The 18,922-nt window shown below is 38.4% G+C and overlaps 1 protein-coding gene across 4 annotated transcripts in view; it reads left to right on the forward strand.

The window, feature by feature from the left end:
• The window catches only part of IQGAP2 (IQ motif containing GTPase activating protein 2), a 305,467-nt gene that overhangs the window by 283,640 nt on the left and 2,905 nt on the right, over positions 1 to 18,922 (forward strand). For all 4 annotated transcript variants that reach the window (XM_002815661.5, XM_054555643.2, XM_054555645.2 and 1 more), the window contains 5 exons: positions 7,456 to 7,543; positions 9,564 to 9,776; positions 12,101 to 12,261; positions 14,910 to 15,047; positions 16,336 to 16,444. In XM_002815661.5, coding sequence (XP_002815707.1) covers positions 7,456 to 7,543; positions 9,564 to 9,776; positions 12,101 to 12,261; positions 14,910 to 15,047; positions 16,336 to 16,444 — 709 coding nt within the window. The remainder of the gene's footprint in view (positions 1 to 7,455; positions 7,544 to 9,563; positions 9,777 to 12,100; positions 12,262 to 14,909; positions 15,048 to 16,335; positions 16,445 to 18,922) is intronic.

Genomic DNA, 18,922 nt, shown 5'->3' on the forward strand with positions numbered 1-18,922 from the left:
GTACATTCTCAGTGTGCAACCATCACTGTTGTCTAGTTCCAGAACATTTTTATCAGATGTGAACCCTGTACCCATTAAGTAGTCGTTCCCCATTCCCCGCTGCTGCCCAGCCCCTAGCAACTACTAGTCTGCACTCTATGTCTTTGAACTTTTGCCTGAAGATATGAAGTCGTATCTCACTGTGGTTTTGGTTTGTACTTTTCCAATGACCAATAATGTTGAGGATCCTTCCGTATGTTTGTCATCCACTTGTGTATTTATGTATTCTTTTTGGAGAAATGTCTATTTAAGTCCTTTGTCCATTTTAAAATTAGGTTGTTTGTGGTTTTGTTCCTCAGTTGTAAGAGTTGTTTATATATTCTGGACACTGGACCCTTATCAGATATATGATTTGCAAATATTTTTGCCCCTTCTGTGGGTTGTCTTTTTACTCTCTTCATAATGTCCTTTTCTGCACAAATGTTTTTTTTTTTTAAATTTTGATGAAGTCCAGTTTATCTGTTTTTGTTGTTGTTGTTGTTGTTGTTACTTGTGAGATTTACCCCAATGTTTTCTTCTAAAGGTTCTATAGTTTTAGCTTTTACAGTTAGGTATATTAACCCTTTTTGAGTTAATTTTTGTGTGTGGTGTGAGACAGGTGTCCACCTTCATTCTTTTTTTGTTGTTATTGTTGTTGTGTTTTGTTTGAGACAGAGTCTCACTCTGTCGCCCAGGCTGGAGTGCAGTGGCATGATCTCGGGTCACTGCAAGCTCTGCCTCCTGGGTTCATGCCATTCTTCTGCCTCAGCCTCCCAAGTAGCTGGGGCTACAGGTGTCTGCCACCATGCCCAGCTAATTTTTTGTGTTTTTAGTAGAGACGGGGTTTCACCGTGTCAGCCAGGATGGTCTCCATCTCCTGACCTCGTGATCCGCCCACCGCAGCCTCCCAAAGTGCTGGGATTACAGGCGTGAGCCACTGCTCCTGGCCCCACCTTCATTCTTTTGCATGTGGATGTCCAGTTGTCCTAGCACTATTAGTTAAACAGACTATTCTTTCTCCATAGAATGGTCTAGGCACCCTTGTCAAAAACTAATTGACGATACATGTATGGCTTTATTTCTGGATTTTCAATTCTACTCCATTCACTTATATGTCTATCCTTGTACTAGTGCCACACCATATTGATCACTGTAGCTTTGTAGTGAGTTTCGAAATACGGAAGTCCTCCAACTTCTTTCTTCTTTTTCAAGATTGTTTTAGTCTTGCAGTTGAATAGGTCTCTTGCAGTTATATGTGAATTTTAGGATCAACTTTTCCATTTATGTAAAAAAGGCTTGAGGCCAGTGTTTTAATAGAGGCCCTAAGTCTTTTATGCTCAAAGGCCTTCCTCTTGGCATACTGTGAGATCTTACTGTTGGCCAACCACTTTACTAAGCAGCCCAGTGATCAATGTAGGTAACAATTTGAAATCAACACTGACTGGTTAGCCATTCCTGAAAGTGAAATTTGGATATTGCCCAAAAGGTTCAATAGAATTAGTTCTATGATTTTAGCCAAGCCCTGCTTCTAAATATATTTCCTTTAAAGTACATATTTGAAAAAATCTTGATACTAACAGATAATTACAAAGTGCAGCATTGACAGGGAACCTGAAAACTGAGTCTTTTTCTTTAAGGCAAGGAAACTGAAGTCTAAAAGTACCAGTATCAGTCCATGGCCTGTTAGGAACCAGGCCACACAGCAGGAGGGGAGCAAGTGAAGCTTCATCTGTATTTACAGCTGCTCCCCATCGCTGGCATTAACACCTGAGCTCCGCCTCCTGTCAGATCAGTGGCAGCAGTAGATTCTCATAGGAGTGCGAACCCTATCGTGAGCTGCACATGCAAGGGATCTAGGTTGCACACTCCTTATGAGAATCTAATGCCTGATGATCTGTCACTGTCTCCCATCACCCACAGATGGGACTGTCCAGTTGCAGGAAAACAAGCTCAGGGCATCCACTTATTCTGTATTATGGTGAGTTGTATAATTATTTCATTATATATTACAATGCAATAATAATAGAAATAAAGTGCACAATAAATGTAATGCACTTGAATCAACCCGAAACCATCCCCCACCCCGTCCATGGAAAAATTGTCTTCCACAAAACCTGTCCCTGGTGCCAAAAAGGTTGGGGACCACTCCTTTAAAATATTGATTTGAACACTCTCATGAGGATGACTTTTTTCCGAGCTAATAAACCGAATTTGTAACTCAAGCATAAGATATAGTTCTTGAGATTCATTAGAGAACCAAATTTAACTAAAATCAGACAATGACTTTTATAAGTTATGAAGTGGACAGACATGAAATGCAGAGCAATTGGGATGTGAAAATACCTAGCTTTTCTCTATCAAAAAACTATTCTACTTTTTTGTGAAACAGATTGTGTTCTTAACTTTCAGAAATGCCCTTATGTTTAATTACAATGTCACTAGTTTTCCAGTCATGAGTAACTCATCTTCATGGAGGCCCCCATAGTAGCAGAATTTGAGGCATTGTTAGTCATTATGTTTATAAATTTAATTCCATGCTAGTCTCATAATTCTTGCTCATTAGATGAAGATGAAGATGATGATAATAGCAAACACCTATGTAGTGCTTACCATGGCCCAGGGACAGTTTTTATATACTGTGCAAATGCAAAGTGTTCCAGAATTCCAAACCTTTTGAGAGCTGACAGTGGTCAAAGGAAATGCTCTTTGAAGCGTTTTGAATTTTCGGATTTAGGATGCTGAAGCAGTAAGTATATAATGCAAATATTCCAAAATCTGAAAAGATAAAAAATCTGAAACACTTTTGGGCCCAAGCATTTTGGAAAAGGGACCCACAATCTGTAAAGAGAGAAAGAGAATAACATGTGCGTATATATATTAAAATAAACACGTATGAAATATGTATGTAATATTCTCAGCAACCCCAAGAGAGTGGAGGTTATTATCAGTATTCTACAGATGAGGAAACTAGGCACAGAACAGGTATAAACCTTTTTCTGGGTAACACAGTTACTAAGTGGAACAGAGATTCAAACCCACATGATTTTAAATCCTCCAGGGCCTACACTCTTGATCATAAAGTTTTACAGCTTGTCAAGGGCAAGGTCATTGTTCTTTGCATTCTTAGGAATCTTAGAATAAATAATGAGAATTATTAGCTGAGCAGTTACTGAGTAACGGAGGCTGGAGCATCTTTCCACGCCAAAGAGGAGGGACAAAGGGCACATATCGGAGTAGGAAGAAACGTTTATTTCTTTTTCCTTTGTGTATGTTTATAGAATAGAGAACCTCAGTTTGGGCTATTGCTATTTTTCTAACACTACCAAGCACAGGGATATTAAAAAAAAAAAAAAGCCTGGTCGAGGAATCCTAAAAACCTAGTCAAGGAGTCTTAGGATGACATAGGGTTATAGCCTTAATCTATCACTTAACCATGGAACTCAGCAAGTTGCCTTGCCATCAGTTTTCTCCTCCATAATATAGAGGAGAGGGGAAAGGAAGGGCTATGATGATCACATGAAATTATAATTAATACCATATAAATTATATAAAACTATGCAGTTGTCAACCTTTCATTATAACTTATGATTCAACTAAAAATATGTGATCCTTATGGCCTTAATTAAGCTTAGTTTCCCACAAAAGTATGTGCGTTTAAGTAGAAGGCAATATTTGTGGTTTTTAATCATACTTAGCTGCTTGAGTGCTTAAATTGTCATCTCTTAAGAATTTCCTATCACATGATTACGTTTAGGTTCCATGATCCCAGCTGAAAGATTTCCTTGTTTTTTGGTCCAAACTAGCAGGAGCACTAAATGGCTAAGGTGATATTTGAGGTCTGGAGCTAATAATGTAAATTATCTTGTTAGGATTTTAAATATTGAAAATATTCCTTAGTTTCCACAAACACTGATTCCTTTTCAACGTTGGGCACAGTATAAGCAGATGACAGAGGGGGGAGCTTCAGGAATGCTACTGGTAATAATAGATGCCATATGAATGGAGTGGCCAAACCCAAGGGGCCACACCAGCTTGCAAGTGCCATATGGGCTCATTTATCTACAGTGGGGTTTGAGCACAGCTATGATGAATAAACTCCCTGGTGTATTTCTTTCTCTTTTTTTCTTAATTCTTTTTCAAAATTAGATACCTCCTCATTCAGGGAGAGCAAGACCCATGGTTTGGATCAACCTATCTTACATATTTGAAGAGCCCTGGCGCCAGTACTCTAAGCAGTTGATTTATGCTGGTCAGACCATATCCAGAATGTTATATTTGGACTGGGGTGGGAAGGGGGATGCATATTAAGGTCATTGGCAACTGGAATGTGAGCAGGACTGTGAGCTCTCTGCAGATGCCATTGTGAGGAGCTTTAAGGGACTGAGTGGTTTCACTTGGAAAAGGAAAGATGGTGGAAGAGGGGATAGAGGGACACAGTCTTGGCATTTCTCTATAGGTTTTTCAGGAGCTGCTGATTTGGAAAGGGAATTGGACTTGTTTCCTGGAGCTCTAGTCTCTTAGGTCTTAGTTGCCACATTTGTACAATCAGGGACTGGATTGTTTTTCAAAGGTCTCCCTCAGGGCCACAGTCCTAAGACTAACAAGGTTTCATGACTGGGTGGCCCTGGAAGGCAGGCCTCTCAGAGTGAGCTCCTGTTTGAGAATGGAATGTGCCAATATTGTACTCCTCAAAAGAAATTTAATATGAGCCACACGTAATTTTAAGTTTTCTAGAAGCCTCATTTTAAAAAAAAAGATGAAATTAATTCTAATAATATATTTTATTTAACCCAATATATCCAAAAATATTTAAATATGTAATAAATGTAAAAAATTGATGAAATATTGTACATTATTTGTTTCATACAACATCTTCAAAATCCAGTGTGTGTTTCACACAGCACATCTCAGTTTGTACTAGCCATGTCTCAAGTGCTCAAGTGCCACCTGTGGCCAGTGGCGGCCATCATGGGCAGCACAGCTTTAACGACCATGTGAGTGCTTACCATGTGCCAGACCTCACAGAAGGCTTTAGATCTTTTCATCCAATCCTTGCATCAGTCCTGAGAGATTCCTGTTTTATAAATGAAAAAACAAAACCTACAAGGATTATATAACTTGCACAAATCCACATGGCTAATATGCAACAAGAGTCCAAGCCAAGACAGATTTGGCTTTAAATCTGTCCGTCCCCATCGTCCTTAAGCACTAGACACACTGTAGTGGGAGGGAGGTGGGATCCCTGTCATGGGACTGGATGGTTACTTATGTCTGAGGTAGAACTTTGGTAATGAATTCCACAGGCCTGATGTACAGTAGAAGTCCAAGGGAAACAGGCTGTGTGAGCAGTTTGTCCTCCAGCAACTCTTGAGCAAATAAACATTCTTTGTCTTTGGTGGGGCACGTTTTATTGACTCCAGTCATTTGGTCATTGCACAGCTTCTCTAAAGAACTAGAAGTTCCCTAGAAACTGTATATCACAATTAGTTCTGAGAATACTATTTCAAATAAGAAAGTTACTATATTGACATTTTTTAAATCATCCAACGCTTTTATTTTTAACTCAGTGTTCCTGTTTAATACATTGATGATGATGGCTGGAGGAAGGTGGTGTGTAGGAAGGAAAGGATACATGGCTTTCTCAGCCACAGCCGCTTTAGGAAACATGCCATCCCCCACGTGGCTGTAATTAGCTGTGGGCCCACCTTTGACTCTCCATGGAGTATTTAGCTGTGCATTCCCAGACAGCCTGTAAATCCCCAGCAGCAAAGGGTCATGGGGCCAGAGGAAATGGTTCTCCAAAGGCTAGGGGGAAGGGAGGCAAGGAAGACACATTGTGATTGTTCTTTTCACACAGATTTCTGATAAATAGGAAACGAGAAAAATGATGTTTACAGATGGCTTATTGGATTTTATCCTATTTTCAAAAGTAATATATTTGTAATTAACTTGGAGGATTTTCTCTGTCATTTGGGAGTAATTGCCCATATCCTTCAAAATGTGAAAATTTTCTTCTCATTTCTAAATTTCATGCTACATGAACATTTCCTGCTAGAGTTTAGGAAGAAAAATTAGTCATTCAGTGATACCATGTAATGACTCTGAAATAACTAAAGTTAAATGCAATAATGGGACTACAGTAAAAGTGAAACTTCAGACGTCGATTAGACCAGTGTATGTATAATTTAAACAAACTTTTGTCTGTGTTTCCTTTTCTTCTTCCTTTTTCTTTCTTTCTATCTATCTATCTATCTGTCTATCTAGATATCTAGATATCTATCTGAGATGGTATCTCACTCTGTCACCTAGGCTGGAGTGCAGTGGCACGATTTCAGCTTACTGCAACCTCTGCCTCCCGGGTTTAAGCAATTCTCACACCTAGGCCTCCTGAGCAGCTGGAATTACAGGCACACGCCACCATGCCCAGCTAATTTTTGTATTCTTAGTAGGGATGGGGTTTCGCCATGTTGGCCAGGGTGGTCTGGAACTTCTGACGTCAGGTGATCCGCCCACCTTGGCCTCCCAAAATGCTGGGATTACAGGAGTTAGCCACCTCGCCTGGCCCTATTTTTTCTTTTTAGAAGGAAAGCCTTTTCCAGTAATACTGTTTCCACCTTATGTAAAAGTGAGCAGATTTGACCCTTTAGCTTTTGTTAAAACCTTTGTACGTAATTACATAACATGATGCCTCACTAGGAAGAGGTGGCCAATTGCCATAAAGAACACCTATGAGAGAACATATGGTTTTCGTACTTCCAGAAGAATTTTCCAGCTCTTTACTTTCTACTGAGAAGCTCTTCTATTCTCTTCCACCTGAAGGTGAGGACCTAACCCTATTTGTTAGTTGCTCAGGCCCTTGAACACCATCCTCCTCGCTGCTATGTCAGCTGACAGACCAAGCCTCCACAGCCCACACTGAATGTTTGCTCCCACTGGTCTTCAGACTCTTTAATAGCTTTCTGATAGCAGGAAAGGTAACAGTTGGTCTGGCTCCTAAAGGCTTATGAGGTATTAAGCCAGCCCAGAAGTCTAGGTGCTATTAAAGTCAGGAAAGGAGAATATTAGATATCATTCCTGCACTCTGCAGTAGCAGGCCATATCAGCAGCACTTGCTCCTCCTGCCCATCAAAAAGTAGTCTCCGTCTAAAAAAGAAGGAAAAGTATTTACAGAAGAAATCTTGCGATACACTTGTACCCATGTTACTGACAGTATAATGCAACAACATCAAGCACAGAAAGCCCAGACTTTGATTATCAAGCATTCATAAACTTTCAGGAGCCTTACAGCAGACCTGGTGAATATCTGCAAGAATGTTTTATTGTAAGGTATTATCTTTGAAGCTTCAGTATTGTATGTGTTTGTGCACTCTCTTAGGAGAAGCAGATTTTTGTGCATAAGGACTACAGTCTGAAAGTCTGTCTCTCTGTTTTGTTAAGGACCAAGAAGCTGATAATTGATGTGATCCGGAACCAGCCAGGGAACACATTGACAGAAATCTTAGAGACACCAGCAACTGCGCAACAGGTAATTTGGCTTTAAGTGTAAAATAATAATAGACAGAAGTTGATTTTCTTCATAAATCTTTATGCCAAATGTTTATTATCTCAGAGAAACTGTATCTGACATGGTCCGGAAGTAAGGAATTTTATCTATTACTGTAGTGGACTGAGTTCAGCCATATATAAACCTGTATGAAGTATCAATGGGAATGAAATAGAAAATACAGCACCAAATTCATGCCAAATATACTTTTGTCTTAACCTAGGATGATAGTTCTGGGTTTTTCAAAGCCTGGAAATGTTCATCATAATGGGCAAATAAGTCAGTTGAAAGAGTTCTAGCTGACAGGATATTGAAAAATACCTTTCACATTTTATGTATTTACTAACTTGAAACAAATAAGCATCTCACATGTTGAAGATGTTTTCCAAATGCTTCAGAAGCAAATGTTGAGTCCACTGAGTCAAAGCATCATTATGTTAGCGTAAGTGAGGTTTCACAACAGTCTTGCATTTAGCTTTTTATTAACATCTTTGAAAATACGTCATTGTTCATTCTAAAATAAATTCAAGGTTGTTATTTTAGTACCAATAATTGCCGCTCCCTAAACAAAAGTTATTTAATTAACTATTTCTTAGCAGAGCTACACATAATTTTCCTGGATCATTCTTAATTTAATTGATTGCCAAGGAATCCTTGTAATAGTTTTTAATTTAAAAAATATAAAAGGCTGGGCATGGTAGCTCATGTCTGTAATCCCAGTACTTTGGAAGACTGAGGCGTGTAGATCACTTGAGCCCAGGAGTTCAACACCAGCCTGGACAACACAGTGAGACCCCCCCATCTCTAATTTTTAAAAATTTTTAATAAAAAATGTAAAACAAAACTTCAAATCACATGTTTGTTAATATGTGAATATGTTTTAAACAATGTGGGTAAAATATTATACTAGGTTAGTATGAAAGACTTTTACTCCTTACTATTTTTCATTTTCCCCTTAATGTGTCATGAATAAGTGACTAAGAACACAGACTTCTGAGATCAACTATACCTCTGCACCTCCTAGGTGTGTAACTCTGCGCACTTAAGAAGCATTGCTGTGCCCCAGTTTCCTCAACTGTAAAATGGGTATAATAATAGTACCCAGCTCACAGGCAGGATTAAGTGAGTTAAACATGTTAAGTGGGTACATCCGTATCTGGCGCACATTAAGTGCGCAATGATGTTGGCTGCTGCTTTTGTTATTTACTGCTAACCTGGTAATAATGTTCCTGTGTCAATAATGTTGACCTACCTGTCCTGTGTCTAAGATTACTGTGCCTAACTAACAGTCGTTTCCTTAGACTTCATCTATTGGGTCAGTCAATTGTCTAGTACGATGAAATGGGAAGACCAATAGTCTCTTTTTGTTACTGTTTCCTTGAACAGACTATCCAAAGAGTATTCATTCATTCATTCATTCATTTACTCATCGTTTGGGAATTTATAATGTGCTAGAATATTCTTATTCCCTTTGGCTCAAAGAAACTTTGCAAGTTTTTCAGAGTTGCTGGTTTGTGATTCCCTTATAAGAATAAAGCTCTCTGACTGCCTTACTGTTGGTTTAGTTTAGGACTCTCCATAAACATGGCTGATGTGTGAGAGTTTAGCTGGGTTCTGAACATTCAGGGTTCTCATAGCCACATTTCAATAGGTAATCTAGTTTTAGTTTCCTCAGCTAGCCTATCCAGGAATCGAAATCCTTCCATCTGGGGAACAAAGTAGCAGTTATCCATTAAAATATGTCCATTACTATAGTGATTTGTTGCCTTGGCAATAAAGTAGCTATTGAGAATTTTTCCCAAATAAGGCTTGCTATCGAAAAGATGAAGTAATTCCTTTCAAAGACCTACTTCAAAACTCAGGAAGAACATGTTCTGGTTCTAGTCTCTGAACTTTGGCTGCAGGACTACTTTCATTTTGACATTAACTTGCATTGTGTAGCTTATGAACTGTGAAATTAGGGGATCAGAGAAAAATCAGCATCTTGATATTCTCTTTTCAGGAGGTAGACCATGCTACGGACATGGTGAGCCGTGCAATGATAGATTCCAGGACTCCAGAAGAAATGAAGCATAGCCAGTCTATGATTGAAGATGCACAGCTGCCTCTTGAGCAGAAGAAGAGGAAAATCCAGAGGAATCTTCGGACGTTGGAACAGACTGGACACGTGTCATCCGAAAATAAATACCAAGACATTCTCAATGAGATTGCCAAGGTTTTTGGAAACAGTATTCTTTCTTCTTCACTTAGCAGACATTTGCTAATCACCAGTCAAGTGCTGGGCACTCTGTGAGGTGGCATTAGGGATTCATGGTTGCATATTCTGTGGTTACTGCCCTCTTCAATGCTACAGATTTTTCAAGGTTTCAAAGCAGTTGATGACTTTGTTTGTTTGTTTGTTTTTGTTTTTGAGTTGGAGCCTCGTTCTGTTGCCCAGGCTGGAGTGCGGTGGCGCAATCTCGACTCTCTGCAACCTCCACCTGCCAGGTTCAAACAATTGTCCTGCCTCAGCCTCTTGAGTAGCTGGGACTACAGGCGCGCACCAGCACGCCTAGCTAATTTTTGTATTTTTAGTAGAGACGGGGTTTCACCATGCTGGCCAAGCTGGTCTCGAAATCCTGACCCGGTGATCCACCCGGGCCTCCCAAGCAGTTGATGACTTTTAAGAGAAAACAATCACAACACTTTCATGTCATTAGGAGAGTTGAAACAGACCAGAAATAAATACTAAAAAATGTACTTGACAAGTTTGGTCTATACCTTTAAAGTTTTAAAAATAACACTATTGGAAGAGTTTTCTCCTGAGATGTTAGTTGTCATATAGCTCAGTTGCTCTTAGAACCTGCCACTGAGATGGAACTCTGTGTCCCTGATCATTTGTTTTTAAGCAATTTAACCTAAATGCAGTTCAGACTTGAAGATTAGTTTCTGTTTTCTTATCCAATATTTTTACACTTGAGAAACTTCCTGAGCAAAGGATCTCAACTTAGTGCAATGAAACATCACAGGAAGTGGCTGAGATCTGTTTGTCAAGGATAAGGAAGTATATATTTGGATTAGAAGGATGTTTCATTCTTTTTATTCAAACATGCAAATTAATATGGATCTAGAGGTTAAAGGCAGTTAAATGACCAGAAAAAGAAAAAATTTCTCACCTTCTGGAAGGGAAATGCGCTCAGCTTTGTTCTTTGATAGAAAGTTATGTTCAATTCTGGCAGTAGGCTTATTCCTTCTAACCCAAGTGACTCAAGGGAAATAGCATTTCTTTCTTTAGTTTTGGGGTAGAAATATTTCCATTTGGGAGTATGGGGTAGATAAATATATGCTTTTGCTTTAAAAAAGAAAAAGGCTATCATGAAGACATGATATTCTATTTAATGAATATTCTATTATATGAAGAATTTCTACTTAATGAAGAATTCTATTTAATGAAGAATATTCTATTTAATGAAGAATTTTTACCTAAGGGCATGGGGAAGTTGTGGGGGAGTGTATGTGTATGTAGGTATTTCTTTGAATTCCTAGGGGAATGGTTTTTAACTTGTTTACAAAAGAAAAACAATATTAAACAGGCACCATTTTCTTAAGTCAAACATTTTCATAACTTACCAATTAGAATTACAAAAAAAACTTATATCTGCAAGTTTAAATTTAGCATAGCTCTTGTAAGCTATAAGCAGCTTATGCAACTTAATGTTCTAGGAATTCTATTTAAATCCAAGTAATAGTTATCAATGTTGAATCTTTTCACTCAGTCTTGACAGCCCAGTGTTGTTTTTTCAAACCTTGAGAAATATTTGTCAGATGAAAAAGTTTATTCTTTTCTTATTTTAAAAATGAATTTTAACAATTAAATGTAAACCTTTTTAGTTTAAAGTACTATTCAAAAAGGAATATTCAAAATAGTCTGAAGAGGCCGGGCACAATGTCTCATGCCTATAATCCCAGCACTTTGGGAGGCCAAGGCGGGCAGATCACTTGAGGTCAGGAGTTCAAGACCAGCCTGACCAACATGGTGAAACCCTGTAACTACTAAAAATACAAAAATTAGCCAGGCATATTGGCACGGGCCTGCAGCCCCAGCAACTCAGGAGGCTGAGGCAGGAGAATTGCTTGAACCTGGAGGTAAAGGTTGCAGAGATCAGGCCACTGCACTCCAGCCTGGATGACAGAGCAAGACTACGTCTAAAAAAAAAAGTCTGAAGAAATTGCATTTCTGCTACTTTGTGCCCCTTTTAAAATGCAGTTTTTCCTTAAACTAAATGTGTGGTTATTCTAAAATAACTTCTTTGCCTTTACATCAAGAGAAAAATTAATGTTAACAAGTCTCTTAAAGTGAAATATGTGCACTTTCCAGTTCTGAAGTAAAAAGGGATGGGAACCCTGTGGTGTTGAGAGTAAAATAAGGTGCCTGAGATAAGCTACAAGTCAAGTTACAAATAGCGACTTACTACTGCTTGATATTCTTCTTGTCCCAAACTGGCAATATCATAAAGCAAACTTCTGCTTAAATATGATACCCCTTACTTGTTGTTTTAGGATATTCGAAATCAAAGAATCTATCGTAAGCTTCGAAAAGCTGAATTGGCAAAACTTCAGCAGACCCTGAATGCACTTAACAAGAAGGCAGCATTTTATGAAGAGCAAATCAATTATTATGACACTTACATAAAGACTTGTTTAGACAACTTAAAAAGAAAGTAAGTTAAAATCATGTCATGTTCATTTGTAATGTCATGATTTCTATGAGATGTCAATTCTGCATTTCTAGGCAGTTGGGTTGGGTATGGAAGAAAACTTTTTGCTCTGTCTTCTAGCCGAAAACTAGAGTCTCAGTTTTATTATTTGCCACTATGAACTAAGAAGTCAGGAGTAAGTGGAAGCTTTTCAATTCCCCACCAGCACTAGAATTAAAGTGGCTTACCTGTTGTATATTGAGCAAATAGCATTAGTAAGTTAGGGAATCACTTTCATTATTCCTTTTGTCTTTTTTAGCCAAAGATTTTTAAAAATACTATTATTTTTAAAATCTCTTGTTTTCGGAATGTATTTTATATAATTGATAATATTAGATAATGCCAGGTGTTTGCTAATTGCACAGAGCAGCTGAATGTTTTGAAATTGCTTCATGGTTTTAAAAAATTATTGACACAACTGGCAAAATTTGGCAGCTGTCTATTATCCATTAGCATAAGTATTATAGGTTTTTATATACAGTATAGCCATTTTTAATGAATATCCTTTGCTTAGTAATTATTCTTATCACCAGACTATGATCAATGCTAGTTAAATTTTAATTACCCATTTAAATATATAATACAATATTTTTATATAATCCTTGTCATCAAATTGGCAGGAGGAAATGGTGCTGTATGGAAAAATCTATTGCATTAATCATAGATCTTTTAAATTTTATTGCAAATTGACTATAATTTTATGTATTCCTGGGGTACAAGGTGATGTTATCATTTATTATTACAATATAAAATAATTAATTCATATATGCTTCACCTCAAATACTTAGTTTTGTGATGAGAACACTTGAAATTTACTCCTAGCAGTTTTTAAATGTACAATACACTATTATTAGCCATATTCACCACACTGTGCAATAGATTTCAAAAAAAACTGATTCCTCCTAAGATTTCATATCCTTTGACCATCATTTCCCCATTTCCCCCACCCTCCAGCCTCTGAAACCACCATTCTATTCTGCTTCTATGAGTTCAACTTTTTTAGATTCCACATATAAGTGAGAACATGTGGTATTTGCCTTTCTGTGCCTGGCCTATTTCACTTAACATAATGTCCTCTAATTCTGTCCACATTGCCCCAAATGTCAGATTTTCTTTGTTTTAGGGCTGAATAGTATTCTTCTGTGTGTGTGTATACCACATTTTCTGTACCTGTTCATCTGTTAGTAGATTCTTAGGTTGATTTCATAACTTAGCTATCATGTGAGTAGTGCTGCAATGAACATGGGAGCGCAGACATCTCTTTGACAAACTGATTTCACATCTTGGAGTAAACACCCAGAAGTTGGATTGCTGAAATCACAGAATATTTGATAAAGGGATGTAGCCACATTTAAACCTTATTGATTTGGCTCCCACTAGTCCTAAATTTTAGTTCATTTGCTTCAGGCTTCTCTCTGTTTCTCTCTCTCTCTCACTCTCGTGCTCTCTCTCTCTCTCTCTCTCTCTCTCTATATATATATATATATATATATACAAAAAAAATACACTGAATATGTATATACACACACTATATATAGTGTGCATATGTATTTACAATTACATAAACACATACATTATATAGTGCATAGTGTATATACACTAAATATAGGAAGGAAGGAAGAATATGTACATACACATGCAAGGAAGAAGTTGGTCAAGCTTACTTTCAGTAGAAATGAGATTGTTAGGGATTTACTTTAAGGCATTTCACACAAGATCCACAGTCAGGCGAATTGGATTTGGGTTCTGATTCTCTCTTATATTGTGTGATCTTGAGCCCAGTTCAGTGAACTTTGAGCCTCAGTTTTCTCATCTTTAAGGTGAAATTAAGAGTACCAGGCTTACCAGCTTGGCTGACGTGGCGAAACTCCTTCTCTTCTAAAAATACAAAAATTAGCCGGATGTGGCGGCATGTGCCTGTAATCCCAGCTGGAGGTTGAGGCAGGAGAATCACTTGAACCCAGGAGGCAGAGGTTGCAGTGAGCCAAGATCACGCCACTGCACTCCAGCCTGGGCAACAGAGCAAGACTCCATCTCAAAACAAAACAAAAAAGCCTCCCCCCCAAAAAACAAAGAGTACCAGACTCACAAGTATGATTATGAGAGCTACATGATATCGTATATAGCAAAGGAATTTATGAATTTAAAAGTACTATGGAAATGTTAATTTTGGAAATGTGAGGTAATATTTATAAGGCACTTAGAACAATTCTGGCCACATAGTGTTTGTTAAATAGATTAAAACAGTCCTAGTAATATCATTATATAGGAATACACAGTTCGTGTTACTGCACCAAAGCTACTTCTGAAATGACTAAAGATAGCCACTTGGTTCAATATACTTGAGAAAATAGAGTGTAAGTTTTATTAAAAATGTTAGTCTGTAATGCAAACTTCAGTCACTTGGGAAATCCCTTTCCCCTCAAACAGTTTAGTAGTGAAGTTTCACTCTATGGACAAAATTACCTACTATCACAAAATAAAAAGATGTATATTCAGTGCTCTGAGGGCCAGGTATGAACAGCGACGTCACTCTGAGTATGGTAATTGCACTACCAGAAGCCTCTGCATTTGCCATCATAACAACAAATGGTTTGTTCTTATTTTGTCAGAAATACTCGGAGATCAATTAAACTAGATGGAAAAGGAGAACCCAAAGGAGCAAAGAGAGCGAAGCCAGTGAAGTACACTGCGGCAAAGCTGCATGAGAAAGGTGTCCTGCTAGATATAGATGATCTTCAAACAAACCAGTAAGTGTGACCTGGAATCTGCATAGAACATGCATGCCATTTGATTTCTTGTGGCCTTGGAGAGAGCTCCATTTGGTCTAGCAAGGCTTAACCTTGATTACTGATGGGTGACAAGGGAAGAATACACAAATTGTCATGGCTGCTCTTCCCTTGGCCTCAGCATCTGGTGCTGTCGGTTATACGTAGTGTTGATCAGTGGTTGTCTTTCCCGTGGCTTGTGCAATACGTTTGGATTGGTGAACCTCCAGAACTGAGTCATAGCAATGAGAGTAAAAGGCTGTCTTTTGGTCTCGATGGATGAATTATCTACCATTGCAAAATAGCACCTTTCTCATTTAAAACATGCTGTGCCAACCCCTGGATCAGAGCCATTTCCAAAGCATTCTGTGAGTGTGTGTATTCGGTGTGTTTACAGCCCCACATCAGGCACCACGTGCTGCCTCCTTTTAAAAGAGTCATGAGCCCAGTGTCCCATCACTTTCTTGTCCTAAAATCTCAAGGGAAGCCAAACTCACTGGCATTTGCCTCTTCTTTAACTCCTGCCTTCCTTCAAAGCCTGGCTTCTGTTTATCCCATGAAACCTCCTGACAACACCAACTCAGAAGAAAATGCTTCTTCCTCTTTTGAAGTTTCTTTTTTTTTTTTCTTTTTTTTTTCTTGAGATGGAGTCTCACTCTGTTGCCCAGGCTGGAGTGCAGTGGTGCGATCTTGGCTTACTGCAACCTCCACCTCCCAGGTTCAAGCGATTCTCCTGCCTCAGCCTCCCGAGTAGCTGGGATTACAGGCATATGCCACCACCTGGTTAATTTTGGTATTTTTAGTAGAGATGGGGTTTCACCATGTTGGCCAGGTGATCCGCCCCACCTTGGCCTCCGAAAGTGGTGGGATTACAGGCGTGAGCGACCGCGCCTGGCCTGAAGTTTCTATAAAAGTTATCATCTGAAATACTCAATTGGCTATAGGTCAATAATGTTCATGTTCTGTGACTCACATATTTCCAACTATGTTTTATGCTCTTGAAGAGCAAGGACCATATCTTCTATTTCTTTTGTAATAAAGCACCTATGTCAGAACTCTGTGAGCTACAGATCTCAACAATAGCCGTGAAACCTAGTGTTTGGAGAGCAGAATTGGGGGAAAGATGATGTGAGGTTTTTGGTGACTTCCTTAGGATTTTCTCAACAAGCCATTATTTAAAAATGATTGTTTGAGATTCCATTAGTTTGTTTCAGCTTTAAGCATATCTGTATTTGTAATTTTTCATGTGTGAATGTTCCTTTCTTCACAGGTTTAAGAATGTTACATTTGATATCATAGCTACTGAAGATGTAGGCATTTTCGATGTAAGATCAAAATTCCTTGGTGTTGAGATGGAAAAGGTGCAACTCAATATTCAGGTAAGCTGCTGGAATTTCTGCACATTGATGAGAAATTTTATATATGGATCATACATTGCTACCCTGGCTCTCGCTCTTCATGACAACAAGAAAGTTTAACAGAAAACCAGTGCCAGCCTTATTTGCCAATATTTGTTAAGTGTTGATGATTTTTAAAAGCTGTGACTTTTTAAATGATTGGAAATTAATATGCTTCTAGCTGGCAAACCATAGCAGTCAGTTTCTCTAAGCCATGTTTCCAGTTTAAAGCTTAGACAAAAGAATATAATTTAAAAGTATTCAGAGCTATTAAATAAATGCTATAATTTTCCTTTTATTGGAAACTTGCATTTCTTTCTAAGACTATGTATGCCCAGGACTGGAACTTTCATGATCTCATTTTTCCCTCTTTCCTAGAATGGTTTTTCTTTTTTGTAGGGGGAGGGGGTGGGAGTGGGGCATTGAGAAAGGGTCTTGCTCTGTCGCCCAGGCTGGAATACAGTGGCACAATCATGGTTCACTGCAGCCTCAACCTCCTGGGCTCAAGCGATCCTCCTGCTTCAGCCTCTCGAGTAGCTAGTACTACAGGTGCACACCACCACGTCTGGCTAATTTCTGTATTTTTTGTAGAGATGGGGTTTCACCATGTTGCCCAGGCTGGTCTTAGACTACTGGGCTCAAGTGATCTGCCTGCCTCAGCCTCCAAAAGTGCTGGGATTACAGGCATTAGCCACCACACCTGGCCCCTAGAATAGTTTTTACGTCAATTTATTAACTCTATTTGTCAAATGCTTGGGATCACAGGAATGAAAGGCATTATGCAAAACAGATATCTATACATAGAAAAATGGTGTTTGCAATATAAATTATCGTTATTTTATCATAAGAGCCACATTTAAGCCAAATACACATAAATGAAAACTGAGAAATCCAGTTTCTGTGCAAAAAAAAAAAAAAAGAGGGCACTGCAAACAAATGTTCATCTACCCACAACTTCTTAATCCTTAGCACAAAATCAATTTAAAGAAGTAATTTATTTTTCTTTTTTGATGTAACACTTTTTAAATGGAAATAACATCTTCTTACCTGGGCCCCAAACTACTTACAAAATGGTTTCCAGGTATTTTGTATATGTTTACATGAATCATCTCACTAAGATCCTGAGAGTGATGTGAATTCTGGCCTCGCTGTCTGTGCAGCCCAGGGCTCCATGCACTGGAATTACCTCCCCATCATGAGTGTGTGTGCCAGAGCCCTTCTTTTCTGGCAGCCCTTGTAAGTTTAAAAGAAAAACGGGAGCTGAATGGGTTTGATAAGGACATTGAGATAATGGAGTAAATTAGAATTCGGAGATAAGATGAAAGCTGTTATGTAATTATTGAAAGTATAATTAAGTAAACAGTATTGTTTTCTAACTTACTTTAAATGTCACTAAATGTATCCATTTAATAATTTAGCTAATTAGGTCTTCAGTTACTTTGTGTAACATAAATACAGGAAGAGAAAAGAAGGTGCTTGTGGTGATACCCTTTGGTTAGTGATTCCTCTGTAGAAATAGCAAAAGACATATGTGATTGCCAAGAAGGAAATTATCCAGGGCCAGTCAATATCAACTGCACCAATGAGTCACAGGTGACCAGGAGACACCTTATGTTGTGTTTAGAGAGAAAGCAATAATTCCATGAGACTTCCTTTGAGTACTGGTACAAAAACCAAGCTTCACTTGTTCCTTTGTTAAGGATTCTGTATACAGTAAGATTAGCTGTTCATACCGTTCATTTATACACATAATGGATTGTGAAATGTTAATCCTTAGCTATACGCAGGTGACCAATATGTCTTGGGTTTTTAAAATCAGTAGTGCATATTCAGAACTGGCTACATCCTTAGCAGGGCTCAGAGCAAAATAAAAATGCAGCACCGTGTTTTTAAAATTATTAAGGATTTTAGGATATGACAGAAGAGAATAAAACCCTGGGCATGGGACCCTGTGCAGCTGCACAGATTGCATACCCACGGAGCCAGCCCTGCATTTGATAGCTGTCAGATGTAAAGGCAGACTTCTGTTTATATATGCAGCTTTCAGTCAATTGCATGAATGTGTAAATTGCCAAAGAGAAATATGATGGCCAGGTCCTTACTGTGAGTAAAGGACCAGGAACAGGATCAAAGTTTGAAAGGACTAAAGAAAGTCCCTTCTAACATTACAGCTCTATGTCTCTTGGTTATCTTCAGCCCATTCTCCCTTCAGTTCCTAAAGAAAACCGTAGGACAGAATTATATCCTATAATTATAGGCCATATAGGTAACAGGAGGATATGACTTATGTGATATATGTTCTGCTTGTAAGAATAATGTCAGGTATTTATCAGGGACTGCAGGGTGGGCCTTCTTCCTCTCCCAGATGAAGAACTGAGGTTCAGAGAGCTAATTATGGAAGATAATTAGCTGGGATAATTATGGAAGATAATGCAGCTGGGATCCAAGTTCTTCATCACT

Source organism: Pongo abelii, chromosome 4, assembly GCF_028885655.2.
Source record: "Pongo abelii isolate AG06213 chromosome 4, NHGRI_mPonAbe1-v2.0_pri, whole genome shotgun sequence".
In the NCBI taxonomy this organism is placed as follows: Eukaryota; Metazoa; Chordata; class Mammalia; order Primates; family Hominidae; genus Pongo; species Pongo abelii.